We start from the raw sequence: 17,109 nt of genomic DNA, 5'->3' as shown, positions 1-17,109 counted from the left end.
GGCGAGGGCGGCGAGCGCAGGGCGCCCGGGGGCGCGGCGCGCTGCAGCGCCGCCGCCAGCGTGCGCAGCGCCTCCAGCGCCGCCTCGTGGCTGGGGTCGGCCAGCAGGTCACGGCAGCGGTCCTGCGACGCGTACAGGTGGCGGTTGCTGCAGTGCTCCAGCAGCACGCGCGACGCGCGCAGGACCGCGCAGGTCGGCGCCGGGTCGGGGAGGTCCGCGGCGGTGGTGTGGGGGCATACCATCGCGCCCGCCGTGTCGCGCAGGCGCGCCTCCAGCACGCCGTCCATGCGGTCCAGCAGCGGCGCCCAGTGGTGCAGGTCACCCTGGGGAGGGGAGTGTGGAGGGGTGAGAGGCGTGCTCCCACTGGAAAGCCCCAGGTGGCAGAGGGACTTGGGCTGTATTCAAAGGGCGGGTGCAACCTTGCTGTGCCTGACCATGACCCTGCCTGGTACCTCCACTCCTGCCAAAGGGCAGGCCACTCACCCGCTCCAGGGTCCACGTGAAGCCCTGGAGGGCATGGCCCAGCTCCTCCAACGGGACCTCGAGCAAGGGATTGAGGATGGCTTTCACCGCCTCCGGCTGCGGGGCGGGGCAGGGGGAGGGGTGGTGCCGGCGACTGGATCACTGGCAGGTGCTGGGCATGGTGAGGCATCCGCATGGATAGCCTAAGCGCAATGCCACATGCAGCGATGCAGCTTGTTCAACACCGCTCCGCCCTATCGCGAGATGGACGAGGCCCCGATGCATGCTGCACCCCCTGCTTCTCGCCGCACAACATCGAGAGGGGTGGAAGCCCGCTACTCGCGGGCTCCTTCCCCCCTTGACAGCCCTCTCACCGGCTCAACAGCCCGCCGTAAGTATATCTTCATTGGGATTGTCTGATGTGGGAGTGCATCGGCTGGTGTCAGGTCATCGCCTGTCCCGGACTCCCCCCTAGTGCTTGTGTCGCAGCAAGGTGGCAGCGACGACGCCCAGCTCGCACCGAGCAACCAAAATCACAGTAATGTAATGGTGTCGAAAGGTTCTTGCTTCAAAACCTCATCAGCATCTTGATGGCGATGCCCAGTTGCCCCACAACCTGAGCGTGATGTTGGCGCCCACATCGATCTCTCCCGAAATCCAGCCATGCCCGACGGTCCAGAGTGCAGGGCTTTCCCATGCAAGTCCCTGCCCATTCGTCGCCCCCGATCAGTGAAAGTCATCCCCGTTTCATGCCACATATACAGCTCGGTCCACCCCAGCCGCGTGCCTGTAGTCTCAGAGTTTTGCGGACAAGCACGCCCAGTCAGTCACCACAGGATTCATATCGCCCCCGACTGCCTCAGGTCTGCTACCTCCTCCTGCGTCATGCCAAGCTCCTCCCTGAGCACCTCCTCGGTGTGCTGGCCCAGGCCCGGCCCGGCCCAGCGCGTCCTGCCTGGTGTACCGCCCAGCACGGGGCTCATGGCCGGCAGCACCACCTCCTCGCCACCTGCAGATCAAGCATGTGGAGGACATTGGAGTGACCCGGAGGGCAACCGGAGTTATGGACCTGCACCTAGATGCAGGCGGCAACCTTTGTCCCTGCAGGAAGCCCTGCACGGGTCCTGCATTGGGTAGCAGCCACCGGCCAGCCCGAGTCTCGCCGCCCCAGATGCAGGCAGCCGCGTGCCAAGCACAGCCAGCGACCAGCTTGCCAGAGGGCAGCATACCCTCACAAGGCGCTCCCTGGTCAGCGGCAGGGTGCATCCTCTTCCTTCTTTCCTTTGGCCTACCTCCTGGAGGGAGAGCTGGCTGGAACATGCCCCGTGCCTGGTACTGCGCCTCCCCCGCAATGTCAGCCATGTTCAGGATGGGGCCGGCGGGCACCCGCGCCGCTTTGAGAACGCTCATCACCTCCTCGCTGCTGCGGCCCGCCACCCACGTCGCAATCACCTTCGGAGTGGAGGAGGGCGTGTGCGGGGCGAGGAGCTTGGATGGATGAGGAGGGGGGGATGTTTCGAGGGCAGTACGGAGCGGGGGGGAGAGAAGCGAGGTGAGCAGACCCCTGCAGCCCCTCGCAGACGCCCGCCGGCAACCCTGAGCACACCCACAAATACCCGCCAACAATCCCGAGACGCACGGCGTTCAGCTCCTCCTCGTTCTCGTTCCGAACGGCGTCGGTGGCGAAGCGGGGGTTGGTGAGGCCCAGGTCCTCCCTCCCCATCGCCGCCACGAGCCGGTTGTACACTTTGAACGGGAGGGGAGGGGTAACTTTTGGGGGTGGCAGCGACTGTCGATACTGGTCGGGGCTCAAGTCGCAGGTGCAATGCGAGGCAGGGTCTCCTGCGCCCCTGCGGGCACCCCAGCCCTGCACACCCAGGTTGGCAGGAGGAACATCGATGCTCTCATCAGGGGGTCAAATGCACAGCCCCCGGGCCACTTTTCCTCAGGTTGGCCCACCACAACAACAACCCGCTCCAGCGCACTGACATTCACACCGTAGTGCGATCCCCCCCCATCCGGACTCACCGCTGTTGCCGTTGCCGCCAATGATGACGTACTTTCCATCCTGGGCCTGCCATGCGCCGCTGGGCACGACGTTTGTCAGCGTGGTGCCGGAGGGCGGGCGGATCGCCCTGTGCGTAAACCACTCCGGCACCGCACCCTCCATCATGTTGAAGATGGACTCCGAGATCGCCACGTCCACCACCTGGCCGGAGCCGCTGGGAGTGCCGGGTCCCGCGCAGGCACCTCCTGGCCCGCGCGCCCTGTCGCGATGCAGGAGGGCCATGACGGCGCCAAAGGCGGCGTGCAGCCCCGCCAGCGAGTCGCCCAGCGAGATGTTGGGCCGGATGGGGGGTCCGTCTGTTGCATAGGTACGATGACATGTGGATGTGTGTTTGGGGGTGTGTAGGCTGAGAATCTGGTGTGACAGACTGGACGGCATGCGCCTGTGCAAGACCCAAGGCCGTGGTGCACTGGGCACCCCTGCAAACAGCACCTTCCCCTGCCACAGCAAAAGCGCCCACCCGGGAAGCCATTGATGGCCCGCAGACCGCCGTAGGCCTCGCACACGGAGGCGTAGCCCGGCTCCCGTGCCCTGGGGCCCGTTTGGCCATACCCCGAGATGCGGGTGTAAATCAGGTGGGGTGGCAGATCCTGCACGGTATATCGGTGCATTAGAGGTTGGGTGGGCATGCATGGGTAATGAGAAGGAGGGCAACAGGGAAGCAAGTGCTCAAAATCCCTCACGGCCCTCTCTCATCCGCCACCCCACCTTGGGGCCCAGGCCCCAGCCCTCCATGACGCCTGGGCGGAAGTTCTCGACCAGGACGTCGCTGCGCCCCGCCAGTCGCCTCACCACTCCCTGCCCAGCTGCGCTGTGTAGGTCCACCGTGATGCAACGCCGGTTGCGACCCTGCGTGGGCCGAGTGGGAAGGCTATCGGGGCAAGGTCGAGGACAAGCAGGATGGGGTGGGGAGGGACGGGTGTCACAGGCGGGAGCCAGAAAGGTAAAGTATCCAGGGGTTTGTCGACAGACCCACAGTGCATGGAGCACCCAAATTTGAGACCGCAACATACTGCGCCCGAGCCACCCACACCGCCTGCGCACATAGGATCGCCACCACAGGGAGGTGCCGGAGGCGTCGGTGAGGCGGAGGGAGCGCAGCGCATCTCCTTTGCCCGGTGGCTCCACCTTGACGACATCCGCCCCATAGTAGGCGAGCAGGGCACCGGCAAAGTTCCCTGCCACAACCTGTCCCAGATCGAGCACCTGTGAAGGGATTGGGTGACCCTGGTTTGGGCACCTTTCCGAGGGAGCAACCACCCTCCAACGGCAAAGCAGCCATTACGCCAGCCTTGCTCTCGTGAGTACCGACCTTGATTCCCGCAAGTGGGCCTGGGGAACCCTCGGCTGCGTCGGCCTGAGGGGTGTGCAGGCATCGCTCGGCGCCGATCTGCCCCATCATCCATGACCGGACGAAGAAGCACGTGCCGAGCCGCTCGGCACAATGCCATCGCGGCAACGCGAGCATTGACATATTTCAGTTTGATTACAGCTCTTTTGGAGTCGTCTGAGTGCCCTGAGCGGCAATGGGAGCCTTCATCATGCCGCTTGTCTAGCGATTGCAGGGGGGGCGCGATGTCGGAAAAATGATCATGCTCGAGAGGGCGCGCCAGCCCGTACTGACTCCGTGTGGTCAGCCCCTAGCAGCTCGCGATCCATCGACAGATCACCCAAAGCGTCATCGACCCACCATCCACATGTCATTCGCCGAGAAGGGTGGGAATCTTGTCAGGGATGCCAAGGGCCCCGGGCCCCAGCCCGTCCTCACCATACTTCACCCGCAGCAAGGTAGTCAATGACTACAAGGCTGCCGGGGTGCTTCCCATCGCCCTTTATGAAGATCGGATCCTGGTCCTGCTCGGTGCGGAGCTGGAGCGCACGGGCCCGAAGGGCAAGGTGCGAAATTTGTGTCGGGAGGCAGAATGTTGCGGGCATGAGAGCAGGATGCAGTGTTGATGGTGGGTCGAAAGCACATCCCAATGGCTCCTCACACCCCGCCCTCGGCCCTCACGCCCCGTTCACAACACTCCCATTCCCCAGTACCTGAAGTACCTGTGGCGCGACTTCGGAGGCCAGCGTGAGGCCTGCGACGAGGACAGCGCCGCCACAGCCGCGCGCGAGTGCTCGGAGGAGACGCTGGGCCTGCTGGCCTCATGCGGCGTGGACGCGGGGGCCGTGGCCGCCGCCGCCGCCGCGCGGGCGGCCACGCTGCGCGACGGGGCACGCAGCGTGCGTGTCGTGCATGCGCTGCGCCGCGGCGCCTACCACATGTTTGTCGTGCAGGTGCCCTACGTCACTGCCCTCATGTTCCGACTCGCCTCCGACCAGAACGCAGCGACCGCGGCCGTGGCGGGCGCGGAGAAGACCGCCTTCGCCTGGGTCCCCCTGCACGACCTTCTGCGGGCCGTGGCGCGCGCCGCTCCGGCCTACCACCTGACCTGCCGCGGCGCGGTCTGCGGCGGCAGGGGAACGCCGCCCTGCGGCCCCGCCGGAGTGCGCGCCTTCCCCCTCCACCCCTGCTTTGCCAACAGCCTGAGACGGGCCTGGTGGGAGGGGGGCCTGCGCCGCCTGGCCCTGCGCTGGCCACTATGCTGCGGCGGCGACGGCGAGCCGGCCTGTGGTGGAAGGAATGGGAACGGTCCTGAGGACAAACACAATGAATCACTCACGCAGCCGGCCTTAGTCCCGACTCCAGTGCCAAAGGATCAGATGGCAAACCCCCCGGTTGCCGGCAGCCCAGCCCCGCCGGACACGCCCTGCTCCTCGGAAAGCACAAACATGAGGGGCCGACTGAACAGCCTGGTGCACTGCCTGGCGCAGGCCGACGTCGCGGCGGCGCTGGAGCCGCTGCGGGAAGCGACCAGGCGACCACTGCCCGCCCGCTCCTCAGGCCATGCAGCGAGGCACGGGCAGCGCCTGGGCTGGACGATGGAGGCCTGGCCGTTGCTGACAGCGGCGCCGCCGGTCAGGAAAAAGCTGAGCCGGAGGCAGCGCCTCGTCAGGAAGAGGCGGCGGCGGGTGCGGGACGCTGGAGGTCATTCCTGACCTTTCCTCCTCCATAGCGCTGCGCCATGATCCAGTGGGACTACTGGCGGACTGCTATATCGCTGGCCACCCTCCCTCTTACAGTGCCATTCCCACTCCCCTAGAGGTTGCCTCAGCATGTACACATATCTCCATGTGCCCTCCCACCCTCCATGGAACCCACCACCATCGCTGCGGCCCCTACTGTTCCATCAGGCCAAGTCCTTGCCAGGCTTTGTACATACCGAAGGGACCAGCCCAGGGCACAACAGCAATCAGGAAGAGCCCAGCAGCGCCTGACACTAGGGACAGGTGTGGCCGCGGCAGGTGTGCATGCTTTGCCCCTTTCCACCTGTCGCTTATTCAACTACAGCTCCCCCCGGCCCTGGCCGAGGAGGAGGCCGGCCAGGTCCAACGCATCGCGGTCTCCCGGGCCCGCCTCCCGCGCTGCCCAGGGCAGCTTGCCACGCAGGACGCTGGAGGTCACCAGGAAGACGGCCAGGATGAGCAGGGCCAGCTGGCACTGCCGCCACAGCTCCGCCCAGACCTTCGGCCAGGAGAAGCCGTCGCGCAGCCAGTCCGGGACCTCCGAGCCGTCGTCGCCGCCGGTGCGGGCCAGCCGCGCCGGCCGGGACGGGGCCTCGCCGCCGCTCGTGCTGGGTCCGGGGTCGCTCGCAGGCGGCTTGGACCCCTCGGCAAAGTGTACACGGCGCCGGGCGGATGGGGCTGCCGCCGCCTCGGGCCCCGCGCCGGCTCCCTCGTCGGGCAGGGATGTGTCCGCGCCGGCTTCCTTTGGCGTGCCGGCCATTTGCCCCACCAAACTCTCCCCCGTCGTTGCACCGTCGACCGAGGCCTCTCCACTCGCCGCTTCCGCCGCGCCGGCCAGCACGGCATCGTACATCGCCCGCGCCTGCGCCTGCGCCGCCTTCGCCGGCGCGACGACGGCTGCGGCCGCCGCGGCCAGGTGCGCTGCGCGCACCGCCTCCATGCGCGCCAGGAGGACCGCTCGGGGGGCTGGCGGGGCTCGCCGGGGGTGTTCAGCAGCAGGTCCAGGTCCACGGTGCGCTGCTTGTTGGCCGAGGAGACGGCATGCACGCGACGCAGCTTCTGGAGCACCGACAGCATGACGGGGTCGCCTGGGAGGAAAGCGGGGAGGGCTCTGTCAGCCTGAATCCATGCCGGCAGCGGCTCCTGGGCGAGGGCGGGGACTACTGGCGGCAACCTGCACGTCAAACATGCACGGGCCCCGCCCACAGAGCACAGAGCCATGTTCATGCGAGGCACGGGCATGGGCGACATCATGCGCGCCTCAAGCACCCAAACCAGGCCACTGCCACCCGGGGCCCTGACTGACGTGCGTAGGAGTCGTACAGGCTGGTGTCCTTGCGGATGGCCTCGATGCCGGCCCGTACCTCGGGGCGAGCAGCGTCAGCCTGGAACTCCTCGTCCTCGTGCAGTGCCGTGATGGCCTGGGCGATGAGGAAGGGGTTGTCCTTGGTGAGGGGACAGTGCGCTGAGGCAAGTGGCCAATGCCTGTCGTTTGTGGCCACCCTGTTTTCGGTATGTCGATTGCCGGGCTGCACGGCCGAGGAGCGCCTGGAGCTGGCATGGTGCCACACCGCGAGTTGCCCCGTACCATGGGCAGCCAGAGTATGCAATGCCATGCACGGCAGGGATGGCGGGATGCAGTAGGCCCAGGACCTGCTGCCAGCCAGCTAGGGCCCTCAGATACTTTGCCCATGTGCGATTGAAGGCACATTGCCCTCCATCGTGGACCACCACAAATAATCCAACCACCCTCTCCCCCCTCCCCTCCAAATGCACCTTGTGGATGTTCAGGTGAGCGGCCGTGGTGCGCAGGGCCTCCAGGCGGGACTGCACCTCCGCCTGCACGCCCGCCTCGAACCCAGCCAGCGCGGCGTCCAGGTCATCGGGCGGCAGGGACGCCCAGCGCTCCACCTTGCGGAGCCTGTCGCCGGGCGCCAGGGCCAGGAACGCCTCCCGGGGCCCCAGCGCGGCCGCCTGCTCGTCGCTGCTCCCGCTCGCCGCCGCGGGGCGCCGCTGCCGCTGCGCCCCGGCGTCTGCCAGCAGGGCCCTCACCCGAGCCAGCGCCGCCCTAGACAGCGGGGGCGGGTTGGGCGCATCCCCGGGCCTCACCAGGGGGGGCCGTTCCGCCTCCTCCTTGGCGCGCGCCGCCGCCTGGCGGTCCTGCTCCTCGGCCAGGTCGGCGGCGGTGCGGCCCTTGGCGTCTGCCGCACTGGCGGCCGCACCGCTTTCCAGCAGCAGGGCCACGCAGTCTGCGTCGGCCGCCAGGGTGGCCGCATGCAGCGCCGTTGTCCCGTCGTTTGCAGTGCCTATTTAGGGGGTTGCAGGGCGGTGGGGGGTTGGGGGAATGGGTTGGCGGGAGCAGACGATAATCCTATAAGTTGGCAGCTTGGACACAGAAAGGGCAGACCAGTACTCCGTGAAGAGGTGCTCTGAGGCTGGCGCACACCCAGCCGTCATATCAAAGCCTTCATGGGGCATCATCTACCCGTCAGCATGCCTCCAGCATGGCGTCCATACCCACCGTTCACGTCGGCGCCGTCGCCCAGCAGCATCCTGACGGCCGCGAGGTTGCCCAGGCCTGCTGCGTACTGCAGCAGGGGCCGAGTACTGCTCCCCGGCGCCCCGCCCCCCGCCCGCTGCAGCACGGCCGCGAGGACGGCGTGCCCCCCCACCGCCGCCTCGTCCACCGGCCTCAGCCCAAACTTGTTGGTCAGGCCCGGGTCGGCGCCGTGGCTGAGCAGGGCCTCCGCCGCGGCCTCGTGGCCGTGCCGCGCGGCCAGGTGCAGCGGCGTGGAGTCGCTGCCGTCAAAGGCGCCCACCCAGGCGCCGCTCCCCGCCAGGAAGCCGGCCACGGCGGCGTGGCCCCGCAGGGCTGCCAGGTGCAGGGGGGTGCGCCCGTCGGGGGACTCGGGGTCCAGGTCCACGCCCCGGGCCTTCAGGGCGCGCACGATGTCCAGCCTGCCCCGACCCGCCGCGTAGTGGAGGGGGGTGAGCTTGGCACGGTCCCGGCAGTCCAGCTCCGCACCCCGCTCAATCAGGGCCTCCACCTGCGCCATGCGGGGCGCGCATGTGAATTACCAGTCCAGAAATCCACGCAGGGCTTGCATTAAACAACACTGATGCCTAAGTTGGCATCGGAATTCCCCTCCCGGCAGCTCACATCCGCCAGGTAGCCCCTCGCGCTGGCCACCAGCAGGAGATTGTTATTGGACTTCTGGGTCCGGTACTGCGGAGATATAGTGACAAAGGTTTGCATGCATCGTCGTCGCCAGATACACAGCACGTAAAGCCTGTTTGCCACGGCAAGCACCCACGGGGATTCCCGATCACTTTCTCGAATCGTGGGCCTCACCTGTTCAGCTTGTTCCTCCATGTTGGAGCGTGATCAACAGCAATTGCATACCCTATAGCGATGGCATAAAGACACTCACAATGCATCTCGTTGTAACTCGTATGCGTGGGGCCAGCTCTCACGCAATGGTTTCGAGAGGGGCAAGGGCGCGAGAGTAGTGATGATCTGAGCATCATCATTTCCATAGCAGCCGACGCTGGCGCGGCAACTTTGTGACTTAAACAAGCACAAGCAGAATTCATGGGCCTGTCTGGCCGTCATCGACTGCGGGGATGAGGGGCGGGGCGCAGAGGAGTCCATGCCGCCCCGGACCCTGCGGATCGTGTCCTGGAATGTGAATGGGCTGCGGGCCTGCCTGAAGCGCACACCATTTCGGGATGTGGGGCATCTTCTGGAGAGCCTAGGAGCAGGTGGGTGCCTGCCCTGTTGCCAGTGTCATGGGTGGGTGCATGGCCCTCTCATGCAAGGGAGTGGAGGCTGACCTTCATGCCCCACCCTTTCCCTTGCTCGCTACTCACTGCTGCGCCGTGCAGATGTGGTGTGCCTGCAAGAAACCAAGCTTCGCAAGTCCGAGGTGGTGCGAGAGCTCGCCTTGGTGCCCGGATGGTGAGGAGAAAGAAAAGGGGGGAGGGGGGAGTTTGGTTGCATGCGGGTGCATGCGGGGGTTTCTGTGAAGCAGGCCTGGCTGTGGCAGGTGGCCTTCATGCACACTCCTCATTTCCAATCCCAGAACCCGGCTTCAAATGTGAGCGTCATCACACAAGCGCCGCCCCTGCTCCCGGCCCACCCTCCCCACCTCTCAACCGACTCCCACCGCAACCTGCCCCAGGGACGCTTTTTTCGCGTGCACGCAGAAAGAAAGGGGGTACAGCGGCACGGCCACCTACGTGCGCACGGGCGTTGCGCTGCCCTTTGCCAGCGAGGAGGGCCTCACCGGCTGCCTGGGCCGGCGGGCGGGGGACCCCGAGGGCCTCCTCGCCTTCCACCCCGAGCTTGAGGGCCTGGGGCTGATGCCCGAGGAGCTGCAGGAGCTGGACGGGGAGGGGCGCTGCGTGGTCACCGACCACGGCGCCTTTGTCCTCTTCAACCTCTACGGCCCTGCCATCACGTCCAGCGACGACGAGGCGGCGGCGGCGCGCTTCGCGTTCAAGCTGCGCTTCTACGCCGCGCTGCAGGCGCGCTGGGACGCGCTGGCACGCGCTGGGCGCGCCGTGCTCGTCGTCGGCGACCTCAACATCTGCGCCGCGCCCCTGGACAGCTGTGAGCCCAAGGTGAGGCGGAGGAGGTTGAAGGCAGAGCCGGGGTTGCATGGGCTTTGTTGGGTGTGGGTGTGGGTGTGGGGGATGGGGGATGAGGATGGGGTGAGTAGGTGTGATGCGTGCTTCCGAGGGCTTTCAGGGCCAGGCCCCTTCACGAAAAGTTGTCTCCCCACTGTCAATTCCTCCCACAACCTCATCCCGCACCTACACCTACTGCCTTGCTTGCGAAAGTTCTCACTGGAGGGCAGGAAAGACAGGGCCTGGCTGCGCCAGCTGCTCGGCCAGCCCACTCCAATGCCGGCTGGCACGCCGCGCCCCGCGCGCCCCTTCGTGGACGCCTTTCGTGCTTTCCACCCGGCCAGGCCCCAGGCGTACACCTGCTGGTCCACCGCAACCGCGGCGCGCGTGAACAACCACGGGGCGCGCATTGACCTCACCCTGGCGTCCGGCATTGCTGTTGCAGGAGCGGGCGTCCTCCCAGGGGCGAGGGGTCAAGGCGGGGAGCCCGCGAGCTCCGCCTCGCTCGGCTCCACCTCTTCGCTCTGCATCTGCGGCGCCGACATCTCGCCCCACCTCCTCGGTTCCGACCACTGCCCGGTGTGGGTGGAGCTGTCGTGGCCAGAGGCCGCCTGCGCCGTGGCGGCGCCCCCCGGCGCAGCTCGGCACACGTTCCCAGACAAGCAGGTCACCCTCCAGGGGTGGCTGCAGAGGGGAGGCCCTGACCGCCGTGGGATCGATGCTGAGCCAGCGGCTTCCACGGCACGCGCTGGCAGCGGAGGCGGCGTGCCAAAGGCGGCCCGGGCGCCCCCCCGGCGAAAGCCCATGCCCGACGGCGGGACGCGAGCGACGCTGAAGGCCTTCTTCAAGCCTCGGACGCCGGGCGTCGCATCGGGTGATGACCCGGCGAGCACCGATGCGGAAGCACCGCTGGAGGGAGACCTGGGCGGCCACCCAGGGACCACGACCCAGCCATCAATCTCGCATCCTGCTCTTTCAGACCTTGGAAAGCCCGGTCACGGCTCGGCGGGGGAGGAGCACGGCGCCACGCCGCCCCACCCAAACCGGGCAGAGACCTGCCTGGCAGCTGAGCTGGCAGCCGCCCGCGAGGCGCACGAGCGACACCTGGCGGCAGCGAAGGAGGCGTGGTCGCGCATCAATGGGCGCATGGCGGCGCCGCGGTGCCGGCATGGGGAGCCTGCCGCCCTGAAAAAGGCCAATAAGACCGGGGAGAACCGAGGCGAGGAGGGTGTGACAGTGGGCATTGCAGGGATTTGGTTGGGGGGGGAAGGGGGGGTTGCTCGAGGTGGTCACTGGCAGGATGGGAAGCCCATTACCCTGGCTGGAACACGCTCGCTGCTGTTGAGGGGCCCAGGGTCAGCTGCGGGTAGACGGGCTGTGCATGCCACTCTCTCGTGACACGCTTCTGGAAGCTTCTTCCTGTTACCACTCAATTCTTTCCTTCTTCCCCATAACATCCTCAGGGAGATGGTTTTACACGTGTGCACGGCCTGCCGGGCCCCCACCACATGGCGACTGCAACTTTTTCCAGTGGGTGGAGAAGAGGGGTGGATCCAGTGGCCCTGCCATCGAGAAGCGCTTCAAGGGGGCGTAACGGCGTGATAACCGCTGAGCACTGCTGGCAGGAGATACAGACAGCCACAACAGGGAATGGTGGCGAGCATCCCGCCATGTGCACCTCGTCTGCTGTGAATGGGGGAGCCATCTGACATGTACGTATCATTTCTTACTGAGAGACAGGAGGGGTAACGAAAATCCCTGCAGCCATGGCCTTGTGCTGACAAGGGGTCATACAAGAGGTGACTACACGCATGATGCATCAGCAGCGGGGCGTTTGGGAGGGGAAGAGTGGCTGCACAGTAGACTCTACATCCTCAGCTGCTTACTGGGATGCACACTGGTATTACCGCCACGCCGCCCTGTACGCAATGGATGAGATCCTCAACCCCCCCTCAGCCGCTTCTCAAACTCCTCGAATGGATCCTTCTCTTTGACTTCAAGGCCCTGCACCTTGGCCACTTCTCGCTGATACTCCTTCAGCTCCTCCCAGTACAGCGTCCAGACGCAGTATTCACACCCGCGACCACAGCACTCGTAAGGCTCAGGCTCCGTCGGTCGTCGCAGGCTGACCCCGTCCTGGAGAGCAATGCTGTCTGGCAGGTTGTCTGTCAGGGCTTCAGGCGATGCGGACCCATGCAGGAGGCTGGTGAGGGAGAACGCATTGTGTAGGTGCGGTAGCCTGGGCTGGAGTTTCAGGCTGGCACAGAGCAAGGCCGGCAGTCTGGAGGACAGCATATCCACCGGCTCATGGCCTGCATGGGGCGGGGGTGAAGCAGTAGCTGGTTTTGCTGTGTTTCTAGAAGGCGCCATTGGGTTGTGGGAGGTGCAGAGACGATTCAGGCTGATCACGCGGACTGAGCGCCAGGCCTTGTCAAGGGCAGCATGCCCTCTTGCATCCTCAGGATATTCTCTAGGAAGTTTGTATCGGCAGTGAGGAGCAAGTCTCGGCGCCTCATCCTTCTTGACTTCCAAATTAATATGTTTACTCCAGATGCCCATCTCACCCCACTCTAGGTAGGAGGGAACCGGCGTGCCGGAACTTCTGAGAGCACCCCAGGTGCCAGCAAGGGCCTCTAGCACCCGTCGCGAGGTCAAAGCAGCCTTCTGTGCAAGTCGATTGGGAATAAATAGTCAAGAAATTCTTTGGACTCTTCTCACGAACCTTTGGACTGGGGCAGCTGGTCGTCTTATTCATCGTGTTGCCCACTCGCAGCCCCGCGCGCGCGCGAGTTGGGGGAGTTACGCTCACGTGATATGGGCACGAGGGCGAAACTGGGTTAATATGGTTATGCTGCACAAGTCGCAGTCACAAAATTATTAAGCTTCTTTGTACAGCGCAAACATCCAAACATCATGACAGACACCGCGACGCACACCCTGGGTGTAAAACAGCATGGCCAGGGCCACCCCGACCATTTGCAGGAGGACGTCGCCCTGCTGAAGTCGCACAAGCTGAAGCCCCACCCCACCATTCCCCGGGCGACCAAGCCCATATTGATCTGCGTACGTGGCTGCAGGGGCATTCGGGTTCCGGGTGTTGTGAGTGGACGATGCATGATGCTCCTGTGTTCTGCATGGTAGCCGCACAGTCCCAGAAGGCTCTCGGTCGTGCTCTGAGCTCAGGACCAGCTCCCATTGCAGCCGGGCCTTGCACCCCGACAGCCCCGATCCCCACCTCACCCCCCCCGCCCCCACGCTCCCCACACAGGTCCTGGACGGCTGGGGCGAGTCCGAGTACCACGACAAGTTCAACGCCATCCACGCTGCGGAGACGCCGGCGATGGACGAGCTGCGCGCCAGCGCCCCCGGCCGCTGGCGCCTGATCAAGGCGCACGGCACCGCCGTGGGCCTGCCCAGCGATGCCGACATGGGGAACAGCGAGGTGGGCCACAACGCGCTGGGCGCCGGCCAGATCGTGGACCAGGGCGCCAAGTGCGTGGACAGGTCCCTGGAGACGGGGGAGGTGTGGAGCGGGGAGGGCTGGAGGGCCATCCAGGACAGCGCCAGGGCCGGCACCCTGCACCTCATCGGCCTGCTGTCGGACGGTGGCGTGCACTCACGCTACGACCAGCTCCAGCTGCTGATGGAGGGCGCGGTGAGGCAGGGCGTGCGGCGCATCCGCCTGCACGCGCTGTCCGATGGGCGAGACGTGGGGGAGAACACGGTGGGTGGGGGGGGTGCGCTTGGGCTGTGGGTGTGGGTGGATCTGAAGGGGCTTCGTTTGGGGCGCTGGCTGCAGACACAAGACGGGCGAGGGCCGATCCTGGGGTCTCACTCATGTGGGGTGGACCCAGGCGAGGACTTCTGTTGGCGCCACCCTTGGGGCTGGCGCCAACGGACCTGCACTGAGTCTCGGAATCCACCAAGGCACCCATCGTTGGCAGTGTCTGGTCTCGTCATCCCTCCCCTCCTAGAGCTTGGTCCCAGCGCCGATCGCGCCTGCCTCCACATGCCTCCCTGCCTCCACTCAACCTCCCAGCCACCACGCACACACAAGCAGGCGGTGAAGTGGGTGACCAAGGCCCAGGGTGACATCGACCGCTGGAATTCTGAGCACGGCATCGACATCCGCATCGCCAGCGGAGGGGGCAGGATGCACGTCACCATGGACCGCTACGAGTCTGACTGGGCCGTGGTCAAGGCCGGGTACTACGCCCACGTATTGGGCGAGGCGCCCAACACCTACACCTCGGCGATCGACGCCGTCACGGACTTGAAGGTGGGATCGTTGCTGATGATGGGGAAAGGACCAAGATCGGTGCCCTTGTGGTGGGGCGTTGTTTGTATTGGTGGTGCAAAGGTGCGGGAGTGGCTCCCTCTTCTTCATACAGGCCAGCTGTGGAGCACTGGTGTTCCAGTGCAGCCCGGGAGGGACACATGGGATCATCTCAAGTCTGGATTATGTGTGCAAAGCGCCCGCCGCCTCGCCCACCTCACCTGGCCGTCCATGCCACGCCTCACGCACCTTTGACACTTCTTCCCCATTCAGAGAAACAACGAGGTGTCGGACCAGTGGGTTGATCCCTGGGTGGTGGTGGATGACGGGGGCAAGCCGGTGGGGGCGGTGCAGGATGGCGACGCGGTGGTGACCTTCAACTTCCGGGCCGACCGCATGGTGGAGATCAGCAAGGCCCTGGAATACGAGGAGTTTGACCACTTTGACCGCAAGCGCTGGCCCAAGGTGGGCAATTGCATGGGTAGGGAAGTGGATTTTGGGGTGAGGTCATGATGTAGCGGACGTACTGCAGAGGACTGCACATGCATTGGCTTCAGTGCGCCAGCACACAGGGTGTTTTGGGGGTGTGCATCTATCTCTCAGTCATGATATGCTCCCAATTTCCAAAAGAGCCATCATAAAGCATCCTGCAAACTCCTGACCCTCCTCCCTGCTGCTCGCAGATCAAGTTTGCGGGGATCATGCAATATGACGGCGAGCTTAAGCTGCCCAGCATCTACCTCGTCCCTCCACCCCTCATCGAGCGGGCCAGCGAGCAGTACCTGGTCGGCAGCGGGGTCAGGATATTTGCGTGCAGTGAGAGCCAGAAGATTGGACGTGAGCCTGGATTGTCAAGGAAGAAGGGGGTGAATACAGAATGCCTGTTGCGGGAGTGTGGCAATGGGCCAAGGTTGAACCGGGGATCCAGCTGGCCCTGATTAAAGTGCTCTGACAAAGCGTCCAAACTTGATGCATGCACATAGAATATTTATGAAGTCTGGCCTCTCATCCATTCCCCTGCCCTCCTCACCTGCTATGCAGATGTCACATTCTTCTGGTATGATTGTCGGAGACTCATGAGCGGGCTTATTGCATTTGGTTGAGCCATCCAGACAAATAAGCTCTGCGGTTATCCCACACGCAAGGTCGCTGCCATATTATCAAAACCCTGCTGCCTTGTATTGCAGGAATGGCAATCGGTCGGGATACCTCGACAAGAACCTGGAGGAGTTTGTGGAGGTAAATGGTGTGGGCTGGTGCAGGGAAGCAATCTTTGGAGGAGGACTACACCATCCAATTGCTGGGGACTTTGGCCTGTGTTGAAGGGCAGCATCATTGACAGCCTCTCTCCCATACCCGTCAACCAACCCATTCAGATCAAGTCTGACCAAGGCATCTCCTTTGACAAGAAACCTGAGATGAAGGCTGCCAAGATTGCAGGTGCGTTGTCGCCAGAAGGGGCAGGCACTGGATGTACACTTGGTGCCCCTGTTCTCCTGCATGGCTATGGCTGGTGGTGTAAGACACTGTGGCACCTCTGGCACCCTGTACCCCCCTTGTGATATATCCTCCCCCTTCCAATCAAACGCAGAGCGGGTGAAGGAAGCCATCCTGAGCGGAAAGTACGACGTCATCCGCTGCAACTTCCCAAACTCGGACATGGTGGGGCACACCGGGAAGCTGAAGGCTACTGTCATCTCCTGCGCCGCTGCAGACAGGGGAGTCAAGGTGAGGCAGGGGAAGGCAGGGCTGTTATTTAGTTTTGAGTGGTCTGGCTTGGTGTTAGACGCTAGGGTGTCACTTGCTGGAGCAAAATGCAGGGAGTTGGCTCGAACATAACGTGCGGGTGCAAGCTGAGGGTGAGCATCATGATCACAGGCCATGGTGTGCCCACTGTCCACCTCTGGCTGGATCACAGGTCCTTCTGGATGCAGTGGAGGAGGTGGGAGGCAGCTTCCTGGTGACTGCAGACCATGGTAATCATAGGGAGTTGGTCTTAAATGTGGGTTGTCCCAGGCACACACTGGCTAGAGAGATTTCTGCAATCCTGTGCCTATGCTGGTGCCCTGCATGCTGTGATGATCGACTTGTTGTACCTGGAGGGTTTGTGGGACCGCAAGCACACCCTGGCAACAGTTACGGCTGGCGATTCCAGCATGTCGCATGACAGAGTGTGCTGCCTCCTCCAGGGAATGCTGAGGAAATGGTCAAGCGCAACAAGGATGGCTCACCAAAGTACACGGATGGCGAACCTGAGGTTCTGACATCCCACACCCTGAACCCTGTCCCCATTGCCATTGGAGGTCCGGGTCTACCCAAGAACATCCGCTTCAGGTGAGCATGAAGGGGCTGGGGTGTATGTGGAGTTGCCTTTGTGTGAGACCGTGCCTGCCCCGTGGATTGTTTGAAATATAGAACGGCTTTCTGTCAGACCTGCTCAGGCCGTTGTTGTTCTGAACAAGGATGCTCGACAATCCTTGCAGGGAGGACCTGCCTGGGGCTGGCCTCACCAATGTGACGGCAACCTACATCAACATGCTCGGATTTGAGGCTCCGGACTTTTATGAACCATCCCTCATCACCACGGACAAGCCTTAATGTG

At 64.4% G+C, this 17,109-nt stretch overlaps 7 protein-coding genes across 7 annotated transcripts; 3 read left to right on the top strand and 4 right to left on the bottom strand.

The window, feature by feature from the left end:
- Window positions 1–1,301: 1,301 nt before the first annotated feature.
- Window positions 1,302–3,616, bottom strand: F751_5149 (Succinate-hydroxymethylglutarate CoA-transferase; the record flags this gene model as incomplete). Its single annotated transcript, XM_011398892.1, has 7 exons — window positions 1,302–1,471; window positions 1,755–1,914; window positions 2,102–2,208; window positions 2,491–2,826; window positions 2,991–3,120; window positions 3,239–3,379; window positions 3,575–3,616. Coding segments are annotated over 7 exons (1,086 nt in total), but the record flags the coding sequence as incomplete, so codon positions are not given.
- A 648-nt stretch (window positions 3,617–4,264) lies between these two features.
- On the top strand, window positions 4,265–5,575 carry F751_5147 (hypothetical protein; the record flags this gene model as incomplete). The annotated part of the gene is made up of 2 exons (XM_011398890.1): window positions 4,265–4,426; window positions 4,571–5,575. 2 exons carry the CDS (start codon window positions 4,265–4,267, stop codon window positions 5,573–5,575), a joined length of 1,167 nt encoding a protein of 388 aa, XP_011397192.1.
- Window positions 4,518–4,685, bottom strand: F751_5148 (hypothetical protein; the record flags this gene model as incomplete). Its single annotated transcript, XM_011398891.1, has 1 exon — window positions 4,518–4,685. One exon carries the CDS (start codon window positions 4,683–4,685, stop codon window positions 4,518–4,520), a length of 168 nt encoding a protein of 55 aa, XP_011397193.1.
- Window positions 5,576–5,921: 346 nt separating the features above from the next.
- F751_5146 (Ankyrin repeat and protein kinase domain-containing protein 1) lies at window positions 5,922–8,975 on the bottom strand (the record flags this gene model as incomplete). Its single annotated transcript, XM_011398889.1, has 10 exons — window positions 5,922–6,140; window positions 6,261–6,375; window positions 6,534–6,690; window positions 6,909–7,023; window positions 7,379–7,576; window positions 7,655–7,908; window positions 8,124–8,190; window positions 8,275–8,649; window positions 8,763–8,828; window positions 8,955–8,975. 10 exons carry the CDS (start codon window positions 8,973–8,975, stop codon window positions 5,922–5,924), a joined length of 1,587 nt encoding a protein of 528 aa, XP_011397191.1.
- Window positions 8,976–9,252: 277 nt separating this feature from the next.
- F751_5145 (DNA-(apurinic or apyrimidinic site) lyase 2) lies at window positions 9,253–11,825 on the top strand (the record flags this gene model as incomplete). The annotated part of the gene is made up of 5 exons (XM_011398888.1): window positions 9,253–9,364; window positions 9,488–9,560; window positions 9,784–10,225; window positions 10,583–11,459; window positions 11,695–11,825. The coding sequence occupies 5 exons, from the start codon at window positions 9,253–9,255 to the stop codon at window positions 11,823–11,825; spliced, it is 1,635 nt and encodes a 544-aa protein (XP_011397190.1).
- Window positions 11,826–13,108: 1,283 nt separating this feature from the next.
- On the bottom strand, window positions 13,109–13,819 carry F751_5144 (hypothetical protein; the record flags this gene model as incomplete). The annotated part of the gene is made up of 1 exon (XM_011398887.1): window positions 13,109–13,819. The coding sequence occupies one exon, from the start codon at window positions 13,817–13,819 to the stop codon at window positions 13,109–13,111; it is 711 nt and encodes a 236-aa protein (XP_011397189.1).
- On the top strand, window positions 13,145–17,105 carry F751_5143 (2,3-bisphosphoglycerate-independent phosphoglycerate mutase; the record flags this gene model as incomplete). The annotated part of the gene is made up of 12 exons (XM_011398886.1): window positions 13,145–13,294; window positions 13,500–13,955; window positions 14,292–14,510; window positions 14,781–14,972; window positions 15,191–15,344; window positions 15,549–15,564; window positions 15,695–15,746; window positions 15,884–15,947; window positions 16,099–16,235; window positions 16,426–16,483; window positions 16,697–16,841; window positions 16,991–17,105. The coding sequence occupies 12 exons, from the start codon at window positions 13,145–13,147 to the stop codon at window positions 17,103–17,105; spliced, it is 1,758 nt and encodes a 585-aa protein (XP_011397188.1).
- Window positions 17,106–17,109: the final 4 nt, after the last annotated feature.

The sequence above is a fragment of the Auxenochlorella protothecoides genome, assembly GCF_000733215.1.
Source record: "Auxenochlorella protothecoides strain 0710 unplaced genomic scaffold scaffold56, whole genome shotgun sequence".
NCBI lineage: Eukaryota > Viridiplantae > Chlorophyta > Trebouxiophyceae > Chlorellales > Chlorellaceae > Auxenochlorella > Auxenochlorella protothecoides.
This window is presented reverse-complemented; position numbering and strand designations above follow the sequence as displayed.